At 36.8% G+C, this 26,714-nt stretch overlaps 1 protein-coding gene across 1 annotated transcript in view; it reads left to right on the forward strand.

Annotated features, from left to right (window-relative positions):
* PDE4D (phosphodiesterase 4D) overlaps positions 1-26,714 on the forward strand; it is a 658,904-nt gene that overhangs the window by 567,293 nt on the left and 64,897 nt on the right. The window contains exon 9 of the mRNA XM_026865784.1: positions 13,836-13,909. Within this exon, the coding sequence (XP_026721585.1) occupies positions 13,836-13,909 (74 nt within the window). The remainder of the gene's footprint in view (positions 1-13,835; positions 13,910-26,714) is intronic.

A 26,714-nucleotide genomic window follows, 5' to 3' on the forward strand; every position in this document is an offset into this window, starting at 1 on the left:
CCTGCCGCCCGAACGGGCACCCCCCTCCCGAACCGGCACCCCCAGCCCCGGTGGGACGGGCGCTGCCGCCGGAAGGCCGGGGAGCAGCAGCTCGCTGTTGGGAAATGACAGGGAGCAATTTGTCCGAGCTGTTATCACCGGTACGGCACGATGTATTTTTCAGCCTAGTTCCGCAGCATTTGAAATCTGCGTGATCATGCTGATGAGCTATTCTTCGTAGCTACTTAAATCTCTCAGAGGGAGAGTAGTCAGAGACGCTCCCTTAAGTTTGTGCTCCTGGTGGAGAGGAAACCAAAGTTTCTAACTGGAGTCGCCTTAAAAATACTCTATGGTTGCCAAGGTTGATGCATTTTCACGCACGGTAGAAATCATTCTGTTTACAGTATTTGGATTTTCCCTAACTCATCAGTATCCCCATAAAGTCGTTAGAGTCATCAATTATTTTATTTCTGTGTAAAGTAAGTGTCAAATGACAATCATGGGTTTTGGTGTGGTGTGTGGGTTTTTTGTTGGTTTTTTTTGTTGTTTGGTTGTTGTGTTTTTTTTTTTTCCCTATCTGCAAGCAAATCTCAACATCCCTGACTTAACTCCTTCAATTTTATAGCTGTTCCATTTAATCTTATTTATGGCTTTATTCCTTTTTTGATGTTGGGTAATTGTAATGCCCCTCTCCCTCAATACATGCTTAGAAATAGGTTTCAAGTGAGATAGCATCAATAGGATGATACATTTCTCTGTTTTAGGCTGGGATTCTGTTACCTACTGCACATAAATACATGTAGCGGTGTTCTACGTTTCTAAAGATTTTTGGCTTTTGTGAGTGAGAATTCTGACCTTCAAATCCACTAATTAGGGTGTTACACAGCAATAGTGTCGGAAAGAGGCAAATTTCCCTTATCTAGAATATTAAAGTGTGATGGAAAAAAATGTTCCTCCTAAGACTCGAGGTCAGCAAGCTGTTTAGAAGATCTTTTAACTCGGTGTGCTTTTCCCTCTGTTGACTTTGGATATGTCACCATGACCTCGGAAAATCCATGTGTTAGTGATGTGAAACAGTTCCCATTTTCAGAATGAAAAGTGGACTCATTATGAGGTAGTCTAGAAAATATAGCTAAAAGAAACAATCTGTGCCTGTCTAAATGTGGCAATCTGTAACTAGATTATACCTGAATGCTGTGTGAGATGACTAAGTTTCCATCGCCTTATGGATGTGGGTGTGAATTCACTTAAATGAAAAACTTTTTAACTAACTTCTCAGAAAGCAGTGATTGCCCTGAAGTCAGAGTGTCCCTGTTTACTGAGGACTCGTGACCCATTGTAAAATACTCTGAGCTTGCTTAGCTTCTATTTAATTTTACTAGCTACTTTTATAGATTTATTCAGCTTAACCCTATGCATCAAGATCTGTATGATACAGTATGAATATCTTACTTATTTGCTCAGTAATCCATAAAATTTCTTGGAAACAAAACAGATGTTTATAAAAAAAAGCTCAGATGATGTACAGTGACACTTTCTGTATTTCTCCAAAGAAGTTTGCCTAAAACCTTTTAATGACAAATTTTGTGCACATAGGTATTCGACTTGTCTAAGGACAAGAAAAGCCATATTACTCATATTCCTTTATTTGGTGCATGCCCTGATTTCATATACCATATAAAATCTTTAGACTGTGTCAGAACTATTGCAATGTACATTAATTTTTACAATAGTTTTACTGTAATTGAGCTGTCCTTGAAATAATTCTAGAGTGACTCTGCCTTGGTCTGTAGTATTTACCAGTTGTTTGTGCACTACTGAACTAGATAGCAAGCATTAATTCATTATCGGTCTTTATCTTTCATATTTCTGATATATTTGCTAAAAACATCACAATGCATGTGTATATTTTTAAGAATATCATAAAGGTGTAAGAGCTACAAGGAATGGGAATGGTTGTATTTACATCACTTCATGTAATAAAATGTACCCCGGATATAAAATTGCAGATTCAGTGTACATTATTAATATGCAAGGTAGTATGTATGGTGCAGCCTAATCAAATTTAACCAAGAAATATATACAATAATAAAGACATGAGTCACAGAAGCAGAGGTTTCTCTCTGTTTCCCAGGACTAGTCAGCCAACATCAATGGAGGTTACAAAAGATTAGGCCTTTTCATGTGGCCTTTTGGCAGTCCTCTGGCTCCAGCCTGAGCTGCTGCATGGAACAGTTGCCATTCTGCGCAGCATGTGCAGCAGAGTCTCCTTCAGGGAAGTTTGCAGAGCAACTTTCTTGCAACTGACAACTCTTGCAAGTGTCCTAGATTTTTTCATGATGCAACCTCTCTGTTATCAATGCTGTTTTAAAAGACAGCACTACGATGCTGTTTTGTGGCCTTTCAGAATCGACTCTTAGAAAAACATTCACAATTTTTCTTAAAGGATTAACATTTATAGTGAAAGATCTGCATATTTTTTAAAAATATCATGTAAAAAAAAGACTATTGGTGTAGTCAACTTCGGGAAATAACGAGCACATACATTATTTCTGTACATTGTTTTCTTCACCAATTCTGTCCTGTGCAGATTCTTAAATCTAGAACATGGTTAACAATAAAGTGTCATAAAAGATATATTTTTAATTCTAGATGTTGTGTATTATTCTCTGCCACACATTTAGAAATACGAAGGTAGTTAACAGAGGCAATGAGGTCAGGTCAGCCTTCTGTGTGAACATGTCAAAATGCTGAAGAAGTTAGGTTTGTCATAGTTTTGTCATGTGATTAAAGTTTGCAGGGTCAGGACTCACTGATACTGGCTGAAGTCTGAAGTACACTAAATATTTTAGTATCAGAAGAATTTACAAGTTGCAGGTTATGATATACTTTGTTACATGGGATTTTTCCGTATTTCTGAAGATGATTGAGTCTGCACACTTGATTTTCTTGAATGTTGTCATCACCAATTTAACAACAAGAAGACTCATTTACTGGGTTAGAAGTGATGCATATATCCATAAATTCCCGAATTTAAGGGAAATGTCAACCCTTCATCTTGTTTTGTTGTCAGTACTACTGTACCACTGAGGAGCCCCAGGCCTAGATTAGGGCTTGTACTGATAAACTGTAAGTGGTAGTCTATGTCTCAAAGAGTTGTGGGTTTCTTTATAATGTAAAGGCAGAAAGGTAGAAATGAGTAAATTCAAAAGAAAGGAATGAGATGATGGATTATGAAGGGAAAAAAATATTGATGGTATTATTTGGCATGAGAAGCAATGGACCTAACACAGAAGCAGTCTTATTCTTAGCAAGGTTTTGGATGCATCAAAGCAATGGAGAATTAGGGGCACAATTTCAATGAAAATGATGAGGCAGCTTTGCTAATAAGATCCTGAATGTGTGAAAGCAAAATAGGAGGACTGCAGATGTGTTAGTTTAAAGCTACAGTAACCCAAGCAGTGAGGAAAAATAATGTCTCAGGGCTGAAAAAGGAATGTGATTGGGAGGAGACAGCTTGTAAAGTACTTAAAACCTAATATAAATAGCTTATTTTCGGCAGGAAAAAAAAAAAAAAAAAAAAAAAAAAGCTGGAAGTGTGGTGTCATGAATAATGTGAACAAACAGAGACTGAATGAGTTGCAGAGTTCAGATCTATATCCGTATTTTCCCAGAGTTTTACATCTATTGTGTTACCTGTTGTCTTGATGGAAGTCACCATTCGGGTCAAGTCAGCCGGTGCTGACTCCATTTGCCAGTGCCTGCTGCCATGCAGCACCTGATGGATATATTCTTTCTCAAGCTCCGAAATTGTTTCTAAGCAGTATCTAATAAGCATGATGCTTTGTATCTTAACGATGCTCTTGTTACTTCCACTGCAACTGCATTGATTTTTACAGCTCTCCTACTGACAGAAGGAAGGCAAGGCAGGCTAGTTACATGCTGTAGATGTTCTCTGAACAGGTTAACACATGTTCATTACAGAAGCTGTTTATTTTCCATGTTTGCTTGTGCAAGCCTGAATTACTAGGTTCTGCAAATCAATGCTAACAACATGAGAAGCAAAAGCTATAGGTTTTAGAGCCGAAAGTGAGTTACATTTAATCAATATAAACAATGATATCTAGGGTCTTTTTGGCAATATCTGGAGGAAAATTAGAAACCCTGTGCCCCATCATTAGCCAGTTATACAATTTAAGGTTCTTTGGTGACTCCATTTAAATATTAATAACAAATAGGGCCATGCTATCATTAAATGGTCCTCACTTTAAATTTAGGAAAATCATAAGAATAAAAACAGCATATTCAATTTTTATTTATAACTTCTGATAGTGGTAGAATACTAGAATATCTAGTAAATCATTCTGTCTTTTGCATTATTTCCAATAAAAGGAATAATAGCAAAACAGGCTATGAAATAAAAGCAGAGTATACACGTTTTGTAAGTATTTTCAGTAAGATAATTTAATAGCTCAGAAAATGGTCAACAGTGAAAAATTGTTAGGCATCCACTAAGGTGGTTGTAGAGAGTCCTTTAAAGGTCACATTTCTGTTTGACTTGGTAATAAAATAATAAAACATTTATTTTTCAAGGTACTTTATCTGAACATTCAAAATGCAACTGAAATAAAACATAAAATAAGTAATATCTTTTCATTCCATTAGCATTATATGCATGGGACTATGTTAACTGCAACAAAAATGTCCCTTTGTGTCAGCAAGTTCCAGCAGACAAAGCTGAAAAAATTGAAATATTTGAATATGCTGCCACTTACAGAATAATAGCTTTTAAAAATTTATAAGCATCCTCCCTGAGTACTGCTTTTACTTGTTTAGTGTTCATTTATTTATCTTTTTATTTGTATGGGGAAAACACAGTCCTTTCTTGTGAACTTTGGACAAATGTGCTTCAATGCGCTGCCTATATCTTGATTTCTTCAGGCCTGACATAAGACTGGTAGATGACATCACTGCAAACCACTAATTTAAATTTTATTGTTAGTGCTTTACATTTGTTTACATTTGAACCTGGCACTCTATTTGAAGTCTGTTGACTTTATATATATCCTCTCCCTTACTCATTCAAGTTTTTTACCAGAGGATTTTGGCTGACATTATTTTTTACCTCATTAGTATCATAATAGTGGTTGTGGGATTTTTAATTTTAATTATATTGCAGCATGCACTGTTTTTTTGGGAATCTTTCACAGAGTGAAGGATGCACCATGTGGAATCAAAAAAGTGTATTTGTGCTATAGTTTCTCTCTGTTTAATTATAGTCTGCTTAACAAATAAATAAGCAAATAAATAGCCTTCCATGAAAGCATTAATTTGCACATGGTGTGGCTGGATTGCAGGAACTTGAAGAATAGTTCGTACTTCTTTGGTGAGAATTTGTATTTCAGTCTTTCATCAAAAGAAAGGTTAAATAATAAACCCCTTTTTAAAGTGTATTTATAATCAAGACAAAGGCAAAATTAATGTTAGACTCAGATATACACTACTCACAGGTGTTCACAGAGATTTGTAATTACGTGTTTGTGTAAAGGAGCCTTTATATACTGAGCTATTAAGACATGACAGGGCAGACTGAATGTATTCATGCAGGTGCACAGTGATAACCACTTGCTGGTGTCAGATCTTTAAATGGCAGCGCAGGTCAAGGGTTTGATTCTTTAACGTCCCACCACTGACTGGCTTCACACACTTTGATGTTGCAGATAGGGTGAATTTGAGTGAGTCATTTTGAATGTTTATGCATACTAGAGACTTTACCTGTATATTTATAGTGATAAAAAATGCTAATCTGGACAAACTGTGCAGGGCTTCTCAATGGGGATTTGTAGTGTTTTGCAGTGAAATCCTTTGTAGTTTATGTATAGGGAGTGTAAATCAATGGTCTGTGTAAAAAACAAGAAGAAAATAGAGTGAGGGAATCCTAAACTCACTGCTGAATTTTGGGAACAATTAGATCTGTGATTTTAGTTTAATGCTAAAAAAGAAACTACTGTTAAAGATACTAACTGAATTCTTGGATAATCTAAAATAGTAAATAATCTGAATTATTTCAAATCATGAATAAACAAAACCTGCTCTCATTTATACTAAAGTAGGAGAGAAACTACTCAAGAGTACGGAAAGATTAATCTTAGTCTTGTTTCAGGACATTGCCAAGTGTGAGGATCTAAGGACATCACTGAGGTCATCTCTGGGAGTTACAATGTCAAATAAAGTGGTTCTGTGCTGTCCTATGACAGCCTATTTCTTTTGGGTATCAGTTGTCTATAAATTAAAAAAAAAAAAAACCAACATTCAAAATATGAATTACTAACCCATGGAATGTGCTTTAGCTATGCCCTAGTGTGTGTTAGGACTGAATCATTTGGGAGTTTGTAATGGGATAATAAAAATTTCTATCTCCAATTATTTGATTCAGGACCAGTTTCAGTTGGTAGGCACTGCGTTTGTGGTGGATTAGCTGAATACAGTCCCCAGTTCCAAGAACACTTGGGTTTTGGCCTCATGTTTCTCTGTGAGTTCAATGTGCTCTTACTGCATCTAACAGCCAATGCCTGCTTAAGTGATATATTGTAAAAGCATAGTTTTATGTTTAAATGTATAACCAGGTGCTAGCAAACATTAGGAATTTTGCTGAAATAAGTTTTATCTGTTTCTTATGAAATGATAATTTAGAATTTAAGAAAAATATTAAAAAACCTGAAAATTTGACTCTCTGTTTTCTTGCACTTTGGATTTCTCCACGGGACAACAGAGAACAAATGTTCTTTAGAAATTCTTTTCTTTCAGCATCTACTTTCTTGTGTCACATTTGGTTGCATACCCCAAGCATCTGAGGGCTTTTATTGTGTTGGTTGTATTGATTAAAAGGTTATAATTTTGATGTCCTTTCTTTCTTAGTAGTAAATTTTGTTTTCTGGCAGACATAGTCCCCTTTAAAATAATCTGTGTAGCACCAATGTGTTTCTTTTCTTTGCCCAAACTTTGCTTTTTTTCGGGCCTGACGCAGGACTTCTGGCTGATGACTCTATTGTAAGCCACTAATTGTTTTATATCACCAAGTTGTGGCCTTTGTTAGCACACAGGCAGCCCAACAAGTATATCATATTCCTTATGAATGCTCTAGAGATTGCATTTCTTCTCACATTTTCTTCCTTCAGAAATTCTTTCTTCCACTTAACTGTTTTGCTAACAGTAAAGTTTTTCTTCTGATAAGCAAGCAGATCTTAATTCTTTAATTTGATTCCCTAGCTGCCTCAACTGGAAAGCTCCTATATTCTTAGTGCAGCAGATATAATTGGAACACTTGCTCCCTTCCCAAGCATAACATTTTGCTCTTTTGGGTACACTGAAGACTGTCATTCAAGTATCACAGCCCTTGGTGGTGCAGTGTTATGGAACATTTGAGTTAGATATGTCTTCTATTTTCTCTGAGACCTTGTCAGCACTACCATATTAACTTGAGCTGCAAGTCAGACTGCCCCAAAATGATTCTTGTGTAACTGGAGCTGCAAGTCAAATTGTGCCCCAAAAAGACTGATGTTCTATGAAGGAAAATAGAAGATTCTGAATGTAACAGTGTACCTGTGGACCATTTTTAATCACTTCTGGAACAGTGTGATTCCTAGGTGGAATCCTGGACTGTGTGTCAGAGACCTGTTGGTTGCAGTAGTGGAACAAACAAGGTATGTAGTATAGACTTGGGCAACTCGTTTTGATCCTCTCTAGTTCTCTCTCTGTGAATTTTTATAGTTCGTGTAATTAATCCAGCTGACAACTAGTGACCAAGCTTCTATAGAAATGTACAAGTTTATTAAAAGTTAGATGTTTGATTTTTTTTTTTTCATTTAATGTAATTAATATTTCCCATTGCCTCACTTTATTACTCTTAGTGTAACAGAGTCATTATTTGACTGGTAAACATCATCAGTTTATCTAAACTGATTTTTTACCTATTATTCTTTCTTGCAAAGACCTATACTGACAACACCTCTGAGCAAATGAATGCTACTCTATTCAAAATCTTACTTACTCCAAAAGGTTGAGTATGTTTACCACTTGATCTTCATCTGTAAGGATTTATAGAATTTATGACTGGGTTCTTTTGATGTGGCACTACTCCACATGTGAATGATGGGGAGCTGGAAGGCATGACGAGGATGCTTGCCAAAAATAATTGGCTTTGCATTGTGGAGCAGCTCAAATATTGTGAGTATCACAGTATGTAATTTGGGTGTGCATATTGCCTGTAGTTCAAAGCGTTTAATTAGTCTGCAATGGCAAGCTGAGCTTCCTGTTGGCTGTCTCTTTATATGTTCATTAAAAAAGCTACACTTAAGAAAGGGATCATCATTTCCAGCTATGGTCTTGGGTTTCTCTGGAATAGATGGAATATAATCTGAGTTACTTTTCTTTTCATTTGCTTTTCTAATGACTGTCATATTCTGCCAATCATTCTTGTGACTTAAATCTAAAAACCTGTTTGCTGGCACACAGAGGTTGATGGCAAGAGTAGCTGTGGTGCACTGTGTGGGTCACTAAAAGAATTGTTTGAGTCTGATATACATGCTATTTATTAAACTTCAGCAATTTCCTCAAAAGCAGGCTTGTGCCAGTTCAGATTTGTGATCTGTAACATGTAGAGATGTTATAATTCTTTGGTCAGGTGAATCTGTCTTGTCTTCAAACACTTTTTATGTGCCTCTCCCACTCTCGATGCATACATGCTCCTTTCAACTGTGCTGTTACATTTTAATCCTACAATGTGGAGGGATGGGAGAGTTTATTTCTCCTAATCCGCAAGGAAGATCTCAGACTTTAAGCTGCTTAGGTCTTGACCTGTCCATAGTCAAAGCTGGCAACTGTCTAAGCTGTATCACTTTTAAAGTACCAATATCAAGATTTATCAGACATCTGTCTTGAAGAGTTTGCATTTTGTGATTTAAAGCAGCAGTCTGTGTACAGCTGATTTTCTAACACAAGGATTGACCACTTTCCGTTAGAAAACTATTCCTGTGGCAACCAAGAGCCTAGTGTTTAGAAAATGTTATCCCAATGTTTTACATTTCACGGAAAGTGCAGAGTTGTACTTTGATATGAACTTTTTTTTTTTTTTTTTTTTTTTTTTTTTTTTTTTTTTCCAGTCCTGCAACAGAATGACAGTCATGAGCATAGTGTCAGTCAAAATATGCATTCTTAAATTCTATTGAAACTGTTTTGCTGGTGAATGGTAGTTCCACTGAGACTGCATTTCCCCATACCTTGACCACAGTGCCAGCATCAAGAGATCTATACTCTCTCTCAAACTATTCTTTCCTACCCTGGGGCCATCTCCTCATCTGTGCCAGTGCTGTTGTTTATGAAAGCACAGAATAAACTGGTAAGAACTTAGCCGCATTAAAAATAACTGGGTTTTGCAGAATTATTTTTAAAAAGTCAGGTCCTCTGGTCTATATCATCATGTCTCCCCAAAGGAAGGGTACTATGCAGGTGGCTAACAGTGACTGCAGAACCAACAGGGTGGAACCATCCCTTCAATCCTGCACTTTTCATTTCCCTGATGTTCAAGTGTTATTTTGTTTATTACTGATGATATACTAACAGAGTTGATCCAGCATAAGGTAGCTTTGCTTTTCCATTCAGAATAAAAAACTTCAATCAAAAGTGATTGATTTTTTAAATTATTGTTTTGCCATGTTATGAGTTAGACCAAGCTCTGAACAAGGCAAATGATGGTGGTTCCACTTCAGTCTTCACACTTCAGTTCAGAAATTCTGTAGGAGGAATACTTCTGGCAGGAGGGAAAAAATGCTCAACTCTGATGATTGAAAGATGCATGTGGTCCAGCTTTACTGAACCTGACCAGAGGAGAAAATCAGATTGTCTGATTTTGTATACTGGACATACCTTCCTCCCGCGAGCTCCCCAGCACACAACACACAACCATGGTCTCTCCTGTGACTCCAGGTGCCAGATGCACTGGGGCAGCCGGAGCTGCAGTTCACTGCCTGCCTGCACCCAGCAGGCAGGACCACCAGCACTGAACCAAGGTCAGGGAGTCTGCCAGACTGGAAGTAGAAATCACATCTGTCCTTCCCAATTGTACATCCTGACATGCCAAAACTAAGATGCAAGGATGTGGGTTATATGTGCCCCAGCATGCTGGATGTACTTTTGTCATAGAGAGGGGAAATCACTGCATGATCCAGTGCATGGCTTCTCACAAGTCAAGGACATCAGACCTTTATTTTTTTTTTTTTTTTTTTTTTTTAATTCAAAATTGCAGCCAGCACTCAGCCATGGAGTGATCTGTTCTGGGGAAATTATTTCCTTTGTTCTGATTTGTCTGTTTGGTTTTATTTAAAAAAAAAAAAAAATCATACACAAATAATCATACAATTTGAAAAAAGAAATTATGATTCTTCATTAAAAAAAAAAAAAAAATCTGTTATTTCTCTTTGTGAAACCTATTCCATGTTGACAATGAATCATTTTAAGGTTTGTGTTATGAGGTAACATTTGCCTTGCACATTTCACTACCTTGACCCTCACTACCTTGGCTAGTCTCACAGGAACACATAGCTTGTCATGTTTGCTTGACTGATTTTATATATCTATTTAGCTTCTTATTCATGCGTTTGAATTCAGTTATCTTTGTATATTTTACAACATATGTGTAAACAATTACAAACTATGCATTACATCCTCTGCTGCAGTAAATCAGTGTGCCACTGTTAAAATCACCTACCTGTTGGCTGAGATGTAGTCCTTTATTTTTCTATACTTTCCATTGCAAAGACTTACTGTGTTTTAGAGGATAAGGTGTTAAAACTATACCCATTCGTATAAAACACTCTTCTTGCCTTATAAAAACACTGTCCTTCTTTACACTAGACCAAATGGAATTTAAAGCAGAACACTGTTCTGTGTTTAAGGTTAAAACAGGTTACGGAATCCATTAAGATAAAGATGAGCTTTAGAGTGCTACATTAGTTATGTCACAGAGGTTAAGAGAGCTTACCTAATAATCAAAGCCTGATTTAGTATTTCTTATGGCAGAAGGTTCAACTACTCTACTTGTACTAGCTTGCTATGAGTTTGTTTCTGCTAAGTAAATATTCTTTTTGAAATAATCAATTTCTACTGTCCAAAGTCTGAAACTCCCTACAAGGTATGATGTGCAGTTTTCCAGATGGTACAAGAAGCAGCTCTGCACAATAATGTGCACTGTACATTGTATTTCTCATGGGAAGTTTTCCAAAAGTACCCTTTCAAATAGTAATTTTTCAATATATTTTAGGGAAAAAATGGAGTTCTATGCAACTAGAGCTAACATTAGTTGCATGTTGTATGGCAATTGTTGGAAATCCTTAGTAAAAAAAAAGGTCATTTGAGGTGTAAACAAATTGTCATATAGTATCAGCTTATTTTTCAAATCCTAAAAAATAGCCACAACCAGCACTTTCAATTTGCCTCCTCTTGTCATCACTCCTGCTGTCACTCCTGACAACTCTATGAAGTAGCTCTTCAGTGAAATTCTGGTCTGTTACAGTCATTGAGAATTTTGTGTAAGAATTCACTGGAGCTAGAGATTTAACTGCTATTCTTTTCCCTTTGGAAAGCTTTATGATCTAATGACTGTTTTTCAGTTTGTAACTTTTCCCCTTTTTCTTCTTTTTCCCTCTCAGAAAATTCATTGTCTCATTCAGGAATCTGGCCAAGCTGTATATCTCTTCTCATTTTATAGCTAATCATTCTTTTTCAGTCAGCTCATATATATTTTGTTGAATGCAATTATCTACAACAATGACTTCAAAAACAAATAAATGTTGACCGTGAACTATATTCTTTTAATCCCTCCCCTGGGACTCTTGCCTCTAGTACATTGGTGTGAACGTTGCTATCAAAACCAACAAATACTTTCTTTAAGGACCTTTAGCGTGAATTCTTTGTTGTACAGGTACCCAGTAGAGACTAAGAAGGTGGAAATGAAGGTATACACATGTTTTACTAGGAGCTTCCACTTCATCTTACTTTTGGAGATAACACTGACTCCTGGTCTCTCTTTCCTTCACATGTCGCTTGAGCTTCCTTTGCAATTAAAAGGAAACCATGAGTTTGGGTTGCCTGCACTGGAAGCTAGTTGTATTTGCCTCTTTCTGGAAGAATGTCACTCACCTACCTCGTTGTGCTTCTTATTCTGTTCTTTCACTGTCTTTATATTTCCTATTAAAAAGTATCTCTTAGTTCATGCAATAACTGATTTTAAACTATCACTTTTTTCATCGACATTATTCAGTCTTTCTCCCTTCAAAAAAAAAATGGCAGTAGTGCATTTTTGCCCAAGTTTAAAGATGAACTGAAGTCCTTGAAATATAAAAGGCACCTAATATGGTTTAAAAATTTTGCCTTAATTTTCAATACCTGCATTTTAACTGAAAATGTTATAAAATTTCTGTTCTTCCCTGAAAAAATTTGAAAGACTAGTGTTTCTTTTATGTGAGCTGATTTAATCAATAATGTGTAGAGGAGCCCTGCTCCATTCAGCTGCTGATGCTTTAATTGTTGCAGGAGAAATACAATGTTGGCTGCCAGAACTCAAGACATTTTAAAATACAGTCACTGAAAATGTTGAAGTTGACACATAAATTTTGTTACTGGGACTAAAATTGTTACTCATTTCTTTTCCTTTAAAAATCAAAAAAGGTTTTGGACTACTTCCATGGTTTTATTTTGTTTTATTTTTTACATCATACTGACTTTTTTCCATTTCTGCTTTGATTTTTACTTATTAGAGGTTCTTTGTCTTTTATCCTCTGCAAAGTATTTTTGATCCACTCTCATAAACATGGTATATACAAATATGAGTTATTTTGTTCTATACTTTTGGGACTGAAGCAAGGACTGCCAAGAACAAGAGTGACATCCCACCAACAGCCTCTCAGTAACTGCTGGAAGAAGCAAAGAAGGGCCAGTGATTCATCTCTGCCTTTTACAACTCTTTCAGAAATTACAAGTGCTTTTTTTCAATTTATTCCACTTTTTTTGTCAGATGAGAAGATTCTTTAGAAGCTCCATTCACTCATACTTTAAATTAGGATTTGAGTAAGGCATTTGGGTTTGGGTTTTAAAGGCAGTATTTCATACAATGACTATACCATCTGTTCTTTACCACTGGTTCTTGGCTTTTCAGCACCAACCCCACAAAAATGGCTTAGACAGTCAGTTCTGTACAGAAAGTACAGCCAGCTCCTGCATTTTCTTGTATCTGTTACTTGAAAGAATTGACTTGTACCATAACTACACATCTCTGACACTAAATGCATTAGTACATGGAGAGAATACCTTATCTGCTTAGGAATTGCTTTCGTTAAAAATGCTGTTGCTGTGTCCCATATTTTCTCATGTTTGCCTTTAACGTATTTTATCAGCTTTTAAGTAAAAAGATCACTTTCTGTCTTAACTGCCTTCCTTCTCTTGTGAGGGAAGTGTCTGTGAGAGCTCAGAGTAAAGCTGGGCACCTTCTATGTGTGTATCACCACCACAGTCGATATTATCACAGAAGCAGGCACAATCATGTTGGGCACTGAAACAGGATCTTATAAGGGGAAGAAGGAAGAAGAAAGATTATTCAGGACTTTTATTGATTACATTTGGCAAAAATAAAAACACTGTCCAGAATTCTTCTGATGACATTAAAAATGTCCAATGACTGCATGATTAGATGAAAAACTTTTAACCAGATTTTTTTATAAGACAGATAGTTCAGCAAGCAGCAAGCTTAGAAATGCTTGATTTCCTATAGATTTATTTCTATTAGATTCTTTTGTTTCTAACAGATACCATTTCCAGTGGAAGTTTTCCCTACCAATGCATGGCTTTCTCTCCTTTGCAGCTTCAGTATACTCTACAGGTACAGTGAGAGCACACTACATCTCTTCACTCAGTAGAGGGATTAATAAAGATCCTCCCTTTAGTTGGTGATTTATTTTCAAGAAACTTTCCAGAATCTAGCATGTTTGAAATCTCTACACCTCTGGTAGGTTTGGTTGAGGTTGACCAAAAGATTTAAGGTAGGCAGATATCCAAACCCAAAAGTATTTTGTGAATTGCTTCTACTCTTTCATACTAAAGTAGTATATGTCTTCACATGTAGCCAAATGTCTGGTGTATAGATGAGTTCTCAGAAAGTTTCATTTCCTGTTTTTTATACTTTTTTTCTGGACCCTAGAGATGGCTTGTGAAACAAAAAAATATTTTTAAAGGTAATTTTGGTGAAAAGATCAAAGGTGTTCACTCTTCTCATGTAGTCTCAGATGTAACCCAGTATTGTTCTATCAATATAGATTAATTATTCAATAGAGAAAATGTTTTTGATAGTTTCTGAATAAATAGCTATACCATAAAGTATATATAGCAGAGATTTTATGGGGTTGCAGTAGTAAAGCTACCAGTGTTCATTGTGTTAGCTTGTGAGAAGTAACTGATTTTCTGTTGAATAAGTAGAGCAACACGTATAGTTGTTCTCAAGATGAAGTCTTGAGACTTGAGAACTTGAGAACTGAGGAGCACCACAGGCTTTTCTTTGTTTTCCTTTTGAGCTTTTAGGGAAATGCTGCTATGTTAAGCTGTAAGCAGATGTCCTCTTTCAGATTGTTTTCACAGAGGTCGCTACAGGCTGCTAAAAGTTGCTGCCCAAGTTTGTTTTGCAGTGACGTCATTTCTGCATGTGCTTTCTAATATGCTCCGGACAAAATCAGCTAATTCAGCTCAGATCATTAATTTAAACAGCCTGAACTGTCTTAGCTCTTCTTGTTTCAAGCATATCAGCTCTTTTAAACCATTTCTACTAGCAATGTGTTAACATTAGTAAATTATAGCAAGGAGCTATTACTGAGCAGATTTGGGCTGAGATTGAAGAGGACATTTCTCCATAGTCCACGTTTGAACACCAGGTAATTTGAGACAGGTTTTGGAAGGACAAATGTGCTCAGGTGCGTAAAAATGTTTATCATATGTGGTAGAGGTCTATGAAAGTATGACTACCATGGAAAAATCTCATAGATATATCTATATAAAAAATACAAAAATGCTAGTGAACTAAAACTAATGAACAAATATTACAAAATATAAAAATACCAGTGAAGATATAATAAATGTATGTTTGTGAGAATCTAATTAGCAATGACTGACATTGCTTACTCTTGAGAGCTGTCTGCTGTGCTGCCTCTTTTTTCAGGTTTTTCCTGGTGTTTTATAAACTTCTCTTGTTCCTAAGCAAGACTTCCTGTGACCAGAGTACCATATCACAATGAACTTTCCATAACATCTTACTAAATAGATTCTGAGAAAGAAACTCTAACAAAAAAGGCAGTGCTGATTTGTCTGGGCACAGCATTATTTGCTTTATCAAACTAAACACATAAATCCAGTTAATTTAAAATTAGCTACAATGCTGTGAAGAAACAACCAGTGCTTTTGAAACTGATTCTAACTGATGACTAAGCAAGCTTTGCTAAGCAGAATAAAACCATTTTACTAGAAGTTTTTGACTTGTCAGATCTGAAAGGTAGTCATGTTGGGTCACACCGACAGTGCATTCAGGAACATGTAGTGGGAGAAGGTGCTTCTAAATCAGGAGTTGGTGTCGTTTCTTCTAAATCAACACTAAACTACACTAGTTTGTAGTCTGGCAGTAAAATATTAAGATACATTTGTCAACATATAAAGTTGGTATTTGTAGACATAGCTGGCTTGCCTAGAAAAACATTCATGGCTAAACTGCTCTTGTCATTTCAGACAGGTTCTATTATCTATATAGCTTTTTGTTATCAGTTGTGCAGTGCACTGTAGCAATCTGTAAATGCCATGCCACTACTCTTGCGTATCAGTGTTGAGCAAAATAAGTGTAATGTAAAGGGATATAATTTAGATGTGGTTTATTAATCCACTCTTACACCAATGAATGAAAGTACTGTTTTAAAGTTTTTATTAGATTCAACACTATTATTATTTATTTTAAAAGAAATGCAATTTGCTCCTTGTTAAAAATGTAATAATGGCCCCACTCAAGTTGCTTTAAAAGTTGAGAAAGCTGCACAGCACTGCTGTCAAGAACCTGCTGGTCACTGCATCAGTCCAGACTGTCATGGCCTGAGCAATGAGCAGCCGTCCTGAATGATTATTTTTTGACTTGCAACAAGAAATAGTTTTTATTAAGGTCAAGCTTGCTGTAGTAAATGTTGATAAATGTTGTTATGTAAAAAATTAGGAATTGTTTTTTAAATTGCTAATGGGAAAACAATTTGTACTTATTGGCAAAATACCTTTTTAGAGAGGTTATTAGTAAAAGTTGGAACATAATAATAATAATAATAATAATAATAATAATAATAATAATAATAAGAAGAAGAAGAAGAAGAAGAAGAAGAAGAAGAAGAAGAAGAAGTAAACTACATCTGAATTAGGAGAAATCTGTTGTTTTTTCCTGACATCATTTAACAGAGGAGATTTTCTTTGATTGGACCCCCCCTGCTGGCAGGTACCCCACAGATTACTTTTACCAGATCTTCCAGGCCTGGGAAAGTGATTACTCTTACTGCAGTGTATGTATATTACTGCTGCCTTCATATTCATACTTTGTGTTGCAGAACTTTAATATGGATTTGTACTTGATTTTTTTATCCTAGAACAGACAGTGCAGTTTTTGTGTAGGATATTGGAACAAAGCTTTAGGGTCCAGTTACGGGTTTGTGCACAAAGAGGAAAGAGGTTATCCACAGTAAAAAATCCAGTTGTGTTTCTCTAGGTATATTCCAGTATTTCCTTTGAAACCCATGTAGATGAGAAAGTATTATAGAAATTATGTTTTAACATTGGGAAAGCTCTAGATCACCTGGTAAAGATAACCTTAAAAGATGATTAACAAACCTCATCTTTCAGAAGGAAAAAAGAGGGGAAGAGTACCTGTTGACGTGTTGAAATCGTCTCTTTGCATAGATGAGTGTCCTAGGATTAAGGACAATGTGTTTTTAATGATGAATTGAGTCACAAAGCACAGATCTTTATTCCACCGTGTTCTTTCTTGCTGTTAGGAAATGAAACATTTTGAGAATCAAGTTTTTGATTCTTTACTGTGCCAAGTTTCCTTTTGCAGCACTGATGAGGAATCATTAGTGAGCTTGTTAAGGCTCCTTCATTCTCAGGACAAATTTGCACATGAGACCCAGGTAGCACTGTGAAGCCTGTAGCAATTGCCTCAGCTCAGATCTCAGACTGACTGCCGAATGTAGGTGATTATCTTCAAAGGTTCAGAAATCTTAGTTTTATTTTTCACTAGAAAATAATAATTTTCAAAACCCAAAAACTTTTGTGGAAGTGTACCAGTATCATTGAAGTGTACTCGGGAAAAAATTTCTGAGCTTCTTTAGAGAGTGTTAAGAGAATAGCAATATGAGGGCATTCCCAGGCTGAAGTAGCTCCACATCCTCCTAACGAGGAGAGAGGGATTTTAAACAATGCAGTTGTGGTGTGCATCTCAGCATCTTCTCTTGAATCTACTCCACTTTGTATAAATCAGTAAAGAGTTGAACTGCAGTGATACTGATCATTTGCAGGGCTAGGAGGGGAGAAACTTCCTTTTTATTATTTATCCATACCAGAAGAACTTGAGCAGAAAAAAAATAAGCAGATCTACCTCAAATATAGTCAACAAACCTGCATTCGGTATATTCTACACAGGATGTAGGAAACTAGTATAAAATTTTGAACCCTCTCTATTCCAGGACAGGTGCATAATAATCAGGCTATTTTAGGGTAAGATTTTCTTTTATTGCATTTTAGGAAAAAACAACAACAACAACAATAACAACAAACAAAAACAAACAAAAAAAACCCAACAGCTTTGAACCAGTTTGGTGTTACCCCTCTGTAGAGTAGGATATGTATATGTTTTGAGGGTTTTTTATATCTCTAAAATTTGCTGGGACGGAAAAAAAAATTCCCATCAGTTCTAATTTGGTCATAGATCCATGGGAGGACAAAAGAACATGTAGGACCTTCTTTCTCCAAAGAAGATCTCCAGAATGAGGTGAATTAATCACTACTGTAATGTATCTCACCTGAAGCTTTTTCTTCTTACCCTAGTTTTGATCTCTTTTATTTCACCTACCTAAAAATTAGGGGCAGGTCATCAATTAATATAAAATAGTGTGACACCATGTAAATCAATGCTTAGCATTTGATGCGGGACTTCTAAAAGAAAATATGAGGGAAAAAAAAAAAAACCTTCTGTGGGTTTCAGGGAAATGAACTGTTAGTGGATATTGTGAAAGAGTTTAAATCTGCTGTAAGGGAAAGGCTGACACAGTGTTTGTCGAATTTTCAACTTGACGCATGGAGGAGCAGGTTGAGCTGTCTTGTGGTTTTGCTGGATGACGTTTGTCCATTGCCTACCTGTCATCCAAAACAAACCATCTCCCAGTCCGGACTTTTCACAGCCACAGAAACAGTGACTGATACTTACAAGGTAGGTCATCTCGAGGGTTAGTAGCCTCCAGGATAATTTCCTGAGGCAGTATGACACAGTCGTGTAACAGAAATAATGATTGACTCATTGTCCAGTATAAAGAAGTTGCATGACTAACAGTTCATTCAGTTTAAACTGTAGGTTTCTTATCTGTGACAAAGATCTGATAATAGTGAGGTGTATCTGACTTCCAAAAGAGTGTTCCTGTTCCTCTGCAAAATCCCAAAACAAGCCAGTGGAAGCAGTATCATCTTAAAACTAGGATAAATAAGAAGTGAGATTGTGCTTAAGAAAAGTGGGGAGAAGACCCACAGTTTTGATGTGTGTGCACCATCTATTATTTAATGAGATCTAATCTTGAATGGGGCTCTTGGGCACTACTATAATAATATTTTGAATATATTAATAAGCAGTGACACTAAAACAAAACAGATTATAAAAATATTTATGATAACAGTAAAAGTCCTGTTAGAATTATCTTATTAAAACCAAACTAAGTCCATCCACCTCCTTAGTCTTACCATTTGTAGGCAAAAAGATTATTCACTTCTTCAGCAGTGTCAGAGATAAGCATGGAATTTTACAGGAGATGCAATAGATGATCTGTAGATTTTGTAGAGTGAGGATCTGATTTAGCACATGCTCACTGGTAATAATCCATCAAGAGCATCCCTTCAGACAGGAACTTAACATTTTTCTGTTATCTTTAGTAGGGCACAAGAGTAGTGATATGGAGTGTGCTGCTAGCCCAAAGGCTGATTCAGACATCACTTGACCTGAGAAGGAAGCATTAAAAACTAAATAAATATTGAAGCAAAAAGCAATGTTTATTGCTTTATTGCCTGTGTTCTTAGTTTAGGGAAGAATGCGCAAATGTTGCCTATTTGTGCCACATAAAAAAGCCCAGTTAAGCAGGTGTGAAGGGAAGAACAGTTTCATAATAGAAAAAGGAGGAAAATTCATTCCTGCTACTGCCCTTTCTGCTGCTTTCAGGAATGAAGATGAATGAAGTTGCCTGTTCTTGTATTTCTCCTTTTACTTTGTTGGAAAGACAGCAGGCTTCTTGCTGCTCATCTGGGGCAAGGCTGAGAGGTTTCTCTCCTCCTGCAATCTCCAGAGCCCTGAGATAAAGCTGGTCTATAGCTGCTCCCTCTTGCCATCAGTTCATTTAGTTTATCTTATCAATATCATACAGACCTGGTTCAAATTAGAATTATCACCAGAAACACTTGGGACATTTTTAGAGCGCTCTCCTTAGCAAATAGGTGTGTATTCCTAATTTCCACCTATTAACTTTTGAAATCAGTGGCTGCTGTTAGCAAAATATTACAGTAAGGTAGCAATTTATGAAATTTATTAAATATAAACTATATAAAAATGAGCACCTTCATAGAAGAGCCTATTAACACTGTCTTTTAGGAAGAAAAACCTGCAGTTTGAGTACTTTTCCTGTGGGACACCAGAGGATCTAGATGAAGAAGAGCCAATATGAATGCCTCAACTCTTGGAAAACTTTCATTTGGCTTTCCCATTTTATCAGACACCAGGAATTCTATTGAGGTTTCTTTGGTAAAGACCAGCTGAAGCTTTTTCTAAACTTTAGCATTTAAAATTTTTCAACATAGCATGATCTCAGGCTGCACTGTTGGGTGTCATGAAGTTCGAAGTCAAATCAACCAGGAGACATAAATGCTTAGGCACAGAGAGTTTGTTAGTTCTGGTACTTAGAGATGTCTTTATTTTTATTTTCTTCTGCAGTGATTTCTGAATATGCATTTGTAAAGTTTTTGAGGAGCTCTCAAAAGCAAACAGATACTGAAATACCTTTCCCAGATGGGACTCCCAATTTTCACATTTTAGCTTGATCTAAACAAGTTCCAGTTCATAAGAATTTTGTGACTGAACAGTTTCTGGGTCTTGGAGCTATTGACATCTCAGGCAAATCCAGTGGTAATCTGCTTAAAAGTGAAGTTGCTGTTTTCTAATAGGCTTGTATTGTTTTTTGACAAAAAATTGAGCTATTCCTTTGTGTTCTGATCGTATGTTCTATGAAAGCAGGAAAACAAAATTGTTAGTAGGTCTTATTAAAAGTAAAGTTTTACACATATCAAATTAGTGATTTGTATTTCTTGTTTTCATTGTAATGTACAGAAAAACATATGAGTTGAGCTGTTCAGCAAAATCCTAATGGAGATAATGTAATATCCTTTGATCCCTTCTACTAGGGTCAGAGACAGTACAGTAAACATGACAACATGGCTGTTTGAACCACCCACTTTTTGCCAACTTTTTTTTTTTTTTTTTTTTCCAACTGCTAATTTATCACAGAATCACTGAATGGTTGAGGCTGGAAGAGACCTCTGGAGGTCGTCAGGTCCAATCCCTCTGGTTAAGTAGGGCCACCACCTAGAGCCAGTTGCCCAGGACCGTGTCCAGACAGCTTTTGAAGATCTCCAATGATGGAGGCTCCACAACCACTCAGGACATCCTGGTTTAGTGCTCAGTCACCCTTGCACTAAAAAAGACTTTCCTGGTGTTCCGAGAGAACCTCCTGTGTTTCAGTTTGTGCCTGTTGCCTCTAATTTTGCTCTGCTTTGAAAATCTCTCACTTCTCTCCTTATGTTGCATCAACAGCAGTATCCTCAGAAACAAACTGTTTTACAGCTACAGGGAGAACTGATGCTGAGGATACATCCTCTCACCTAGAAATAATATTTTTTTGTATGATACAAGAAATAGGATAAGAAAACAGCTTGAGCGTTGAATCCATTATTGAACTCCTTGCCCACAAGCCTCAGAGTACTGAATCAACACAATTACAGCTGTTGGGATAAAGAGACATATAAAAAAGAAACAGACCTTTTCTCAAAATGCAGTTTGTTCATGAAAAGAAAGCAATAAAAATGCATGCAAAGGATATTTTTCTTCTTGAAAATCAAGAGCTTTCCTCTTTTTCTTTAATTTGAGCGAGGTTGATTGCCTGATGGAAGGGCTTACTTATTTTCACCAGTGGTCATTCTGGCAGATTCTTACAGGCAGTGGTGTCAGGAATGTATTAGTCCTTTGCCAGATTGGTCAGAGGGGAAGGGAGCACTGGATAGGGATGTGTGGTAGCAGAGAAATGTTCATTTGGCCTTGCTGGATATTTGATAAAAAAGTAGATTTAAACATTTTGATGTGCTCTGTCATTAAAGCAGTAAAGTATTTAAATATGCTGTCTGTATGTGTGTTTTACTGATTGGCTTCACTGAAAGATACTTTTCTGACAATCTGCTGTACTACTCCAGCATTGCAAGACTGTTTCTTAGGATGAATTTGCAAATATGTAACACAGAAATACTTCTAGACTTTAGAACAAATTATATCAGTATGAGTAACTTCATTCCAAAGCCTTTTCCAAGAAGCAGAACAAACGTTTAACAGAAAAAAATCAGAGAAGCCAGCACAAGTAACATCACCATCCCCACGCAGTAAAACTGAACTACATAGCGAGAGCCTAATGATACAGTTCTTCTATATTTATAAGAGTCAGAAGTACCTTATTTGCTCTGAACTAACTATGATAGGCCTGTTCCAAGACCCCAATAACTTCTTTGTAGATATCTGCAGCCTTTCTGTTACATGCTTTTGTAAGAATATAAACACATGTTGTTAATACCTTTGCCTGTGAAATACAGTCTTAGGGTATATAGAGATTCTTATATAGCATATTTGGATTTATCTGAGACCATGAGAGAAATACAAAATGTTGGGGGGAAAAAAACACCTTTTTTCCTAGATTCTCATTTAATGTGTGTTTTGTCTGTGTATTTCTTTATTCAGTCTTTTTTTGTAATGTAAGCGTAGTCAAGTATTTTGAGAAGTTGTGCATAAGTGGACTTTATAATTTTGCTGCTATTACTTCCTAGATGTTACTACATGCAAGGAGATAAGGCAGTTTCTATAGCCTCAGGCTAGTGCTACTAGCATTGCATAAAGTAGTAGGTTGGTCCTGCAGGTCATAACATCCTGAAAGACTAGTCCTTGTCATCTGGACATAGCTCATCTATGCATAAGGCTTTTTCTTCACTAGAGTGGAGACTCGGAGAGATTTTTGGCATGTGAGAAAGTGAGCATTCAGAGTGCGACCAACAAAACAGTTTCTGAGAAATCTGCTACAACTGAGTTGTCCTCCTGGATGCTCATTCCAAAATCTGATCAAGTGTCTTTTGTTTACTTGTGATTGTGGAGGAATATCTGCAAATTTCTAAAGTTAAACAAAAATATCTTTCATAATTACATTTTATCAACAACAAGACATATGAACACTTCACAAAGACAGCCTTTTAAGTCACAATATTTACGATTTTCTCAGTGAAGCCTAAAAACAAAATGAGGGTTTTTTTCCAGATATTTAATGGGTGACTAAAAGAACAGATGCTATTTCTACACTGAATCAATGTTAATATGGCTATGTTTAATAGAAGGTGCCAACATTGACTGAAATGTCTATCACTTCACTATAGGTCATCAGTTTAGGCTGTAAATACGAACATCCTCGTTTACAGAAAAATTCTTAGTTTGAACCACAGGATTTTTCTTTTTTTTAAATGCTGTAGTAGTAAGAGAAACTGAAACTCTTGGCCCAGCAATACTGTTGCTCCAAACTTGAAGCTTACACTTGGTAGAAGAGCAAAAAGATGGCCAGAAAATTCAGGGAAGATGTCCAAGTCACAGTAGATCTTCAGCTCTTCTTCATTTAGAGTAGCCTGGAGGTTTCCAGAGCTTCTTCCAGCTGCCTGCACCCCCAAAAGACAATACACATGCCAAGCCTATCTGGATCATTACACTGCTTGGCAATGACCTTGTTTTGCCTCCAAGACTCTCCCATTTTAAGGCAACACAGTGGTCAAAGCTTTTGACTGTGCACTTGCTCATCAACTCTTTTCCAGCCTCACTCAAACCATCTCAAACAATTGGACAACAATGAAGAATCTGCACTTAACTTTTTCCTTCTGCTGTGCTGAAACTCCTTAAAGTACTGCAGAGGTTAATGCAAATACACTTGACTGCTCATAGAAAAGTCTAGTATCGGTTTTGGGTTTTGGAAATAGTAGGACACCATATATGAAAATCATGACGAACTGTTATATAAAGTGGACGCTATTCCTAATTATTGCCATTTAGTAATTTTCCCCCTTGAAAATGTTGAACCGAAGTTGGTTCCAAATAAAGGTGTTAGTAGAAGTACAGATATCTCTGGTGTTGTATTAGGAGCTGTGCTAAGAATCAAGTCTTTTATGAAAACATACAGTAGAACACCCTTTCTAAAAAAATAGGTGTGCAGTGCCAAATGATTATGGCTGAGCTTTTTCTTTCTGCTAGTCTTTCTTTTGTTTTTTTTTTATGTGTACTATACTGAAAGCTACATGTGGTAGAATTGTTTGTAGTAATCTGTGAACTGTAAAGAGAACATTTGCTGTCACTTCCTTTTTTTCTGAAAGCATATATGAAATAACATGCAAATTGGTAAAGGAACTGGTGTTGAACTGTATTTCTCTCTCTCTTGTTAAAGCCTAATGAGATGCAAAAAGAACCTTTGAAATTTCAAAACCCCTCTGATTTATAGAAATCAATCTGGTTTAGGACTTGATCATCGGGGGGGGTGGGGGGGTCTTGTGCGCAAAAATACTTGATCATGTGCCTGTACCAAAAAACCTGATAAGTAGATCAGTCCTGGCTGGGAATAATTACAGGGTGCTACCTTAGCGGTAACACAGAGGTCAGAAACAGTGTTGTGAGACTGTCAAAGCTGCATGGCTGATAATTATTTTTTTATTCTTAGTTTAGCAGTGACGGGGTGTTATACTTGAAAAGCTGTTAACCTCGACAACATTTTCTACCACATTGTATAACAACAAAAGTGTGGGCCAAATTTAGAGCTTCAGTACTGTTTAGAAAAAAGCTTTCCTATGGTTGTTCTGCCCTTAGAACTGCAGGAACAAAGCGGGCGTGCTTGTTTGATGGGTACTTTGTCACCAGTTAGAAACCCTTTTATTTCCGTTTAAGCTATCAGGGCTGGCCTGACCGTTTTGCAATCTGAAAACTGGCAGGAGGTGCTGAGTCCAACAAGTCTTAAACCTAGCGTTGGCCATAAGAAGTTGACTTAGTCTGAGTGGTCAGTCGGGTCCCCCACAGCAGCTGCAGACTCGAAGTGTGGAAGTCAGAAACAACAGATCGTGTGGAGCATCCTAAGGGTGAGGGACTTTCTTGTGAGTGATGGATTCTGTGGTCTAATGTGCTTTGAGATATACTGAGAAGGTGGGTAGTAGAAAAGATTCCTGAATGTAAGGTGCTGTTGATAATATATATTATTGCTGTATGGATAACAAGAAAATTAAGTTTTAAATAACAAAAAGATAATTTTATTGCTTTTAATGAAATATGGCATCCCTTAAGTTTATATGGTTGTTGTCATACTTGGAAAAATCTTACCCTCTTACTTTCTTAAGTATTGGAAGAGTTGATGCTTACTCGTGAAGAAAAACATGAGTTTCCCAGTATCTGATTTTCAAGGACTGCTGAAGGGCAGGCTGGCAACAATATGTCATTACAGTTTCCTTTTACCTCACTTCATTATGCATTTTATCCTCAATGAAATCATTGTATAAGGTCACCAGATAACTATGCATAGCTTAGCTGCATCTCTGCTTCATCAAAAGCATTTAATGTGGTACACTTACAAACATATTATAAACCAACTTACTTCTATTTACAGTACTGATCTTGATGAAATCTACACTGTGAGGTCAGTCAACCAGTCATGTTCAAGAACTAGTGAGCTGTGATGTCTGCTGTGTTGCAGAACCTCACAGATTCTCTTGATGGATAAACAGGCTGCAAAACTCTGACTTTATTTGCCAGGGGAATTCTTTTGGATCAGATAGCATTTATAGTAAGTATAACACGTCTGAAAGACAGTGTTTACAATTCAATGGGGATATTTTTTGTTGAATATTGGTTAGTGTTGTCTTTTCTGAGGTGGCAGGGTAGTCATGATATGGGCAGACACTGCAAAATTTTCTTTAAATGGTTCTGCCAATTACTTTCAGTTCAAACTTATTCTCCCATTGCCTTTTTCCTGAGGTGAATGGACATTATTCAAAATTGTGGAGCATTTTTGCAATAGCCACAAGTATGTGAAGTTTAACAGCTGTGAAGGAACCCAAAATTTTTGAGCCTGTGCTCTGAAATGTAAAAAGATACAAATCTAGTATCCTAAATGTTGAACAGTAATGCGCTGAGCTATTTGGCAATAGTCCATGCTTGGGTGCTTTATTTAAAAAGGAGTTTTAGTTAATTTGTTTGCCTGATTTTTTGGTTGTCTGACATTTTGAAAATAAGGTTAATTTGATGTGAAACAAGTTAAGGGAGATATTTTAGATGGCAATAACAAGCCCACTGAACAAACATTTTTCTACCTTGGAGTTATGTTTGCCCGTAGCTGATCCAGAAGCACCCATGCCAGGAGTTTCAAAACTTGATGTTTCAAGTACACATCTTGCAAGACAGCATGCCCGGGCTAAAACTCACTCGGCTCTGGGTTCAGTGTGGACAAGCATTCTCCCCTTCTGATCTACATCAGAAAAATATAGTCATGCTTTGTAGGTGAGGCTCACACTCTAGACATAGGACTATTTTTCTGAAATTATTTGCATACGAGTAGATCTCCTGCTGTTGGAGAGTTACTGAAGAAGGGAATGTCTTCCTCTCTGTAAATAAAACTTGGAGAAGTTTCAAGACAGCTCCAATGTGACATAGAGCAATTTTGGTTAAAACATTTCTTCCTATACTGTTATTGGGTTCATTTCCCATATTGTGTTGCCAGGTCCAGTTCCAAAACTTCATCAGCCCTTGTTTTGCTTACAGCCAGTATATGATACTTCGTGCGCCCACACAAACACACACAGACAGAAGAGAGGCTTTTGGGTTAGAGCTAACAGTACTGCAGTTACTTGAACAGTCCTTGAACAGCTGGTGCTTCGGCGGGTCACCGTTATCCCGATCACTTCCACGTGTTTTTACATCTTCCCCACGCTTTATAACCAGTACCCAATTCATTCTCATGGTTTCCCAGCGGGTGGGTAAGACGGTACGGAGACGATGGCTCCGCGGGGCCGGCAGGTGCCCGCGGCGGGGCCGGCTCCGCGCC

The sequence above is a fragment of the Athene cunicularia genome, assembly GCF_003259725.1.
Source record: "Athene cunicularia isolate RWA chromosome Z unlocalized genomic scaffold, athCun1 chrZ_part1, whole genome shotgun sequence".
Lineage (NCBI taxonomy): Eukaryota > Metazoa > Chordata > Aves > Strigiformes > Strigidae > Athene > Athene cunicularia.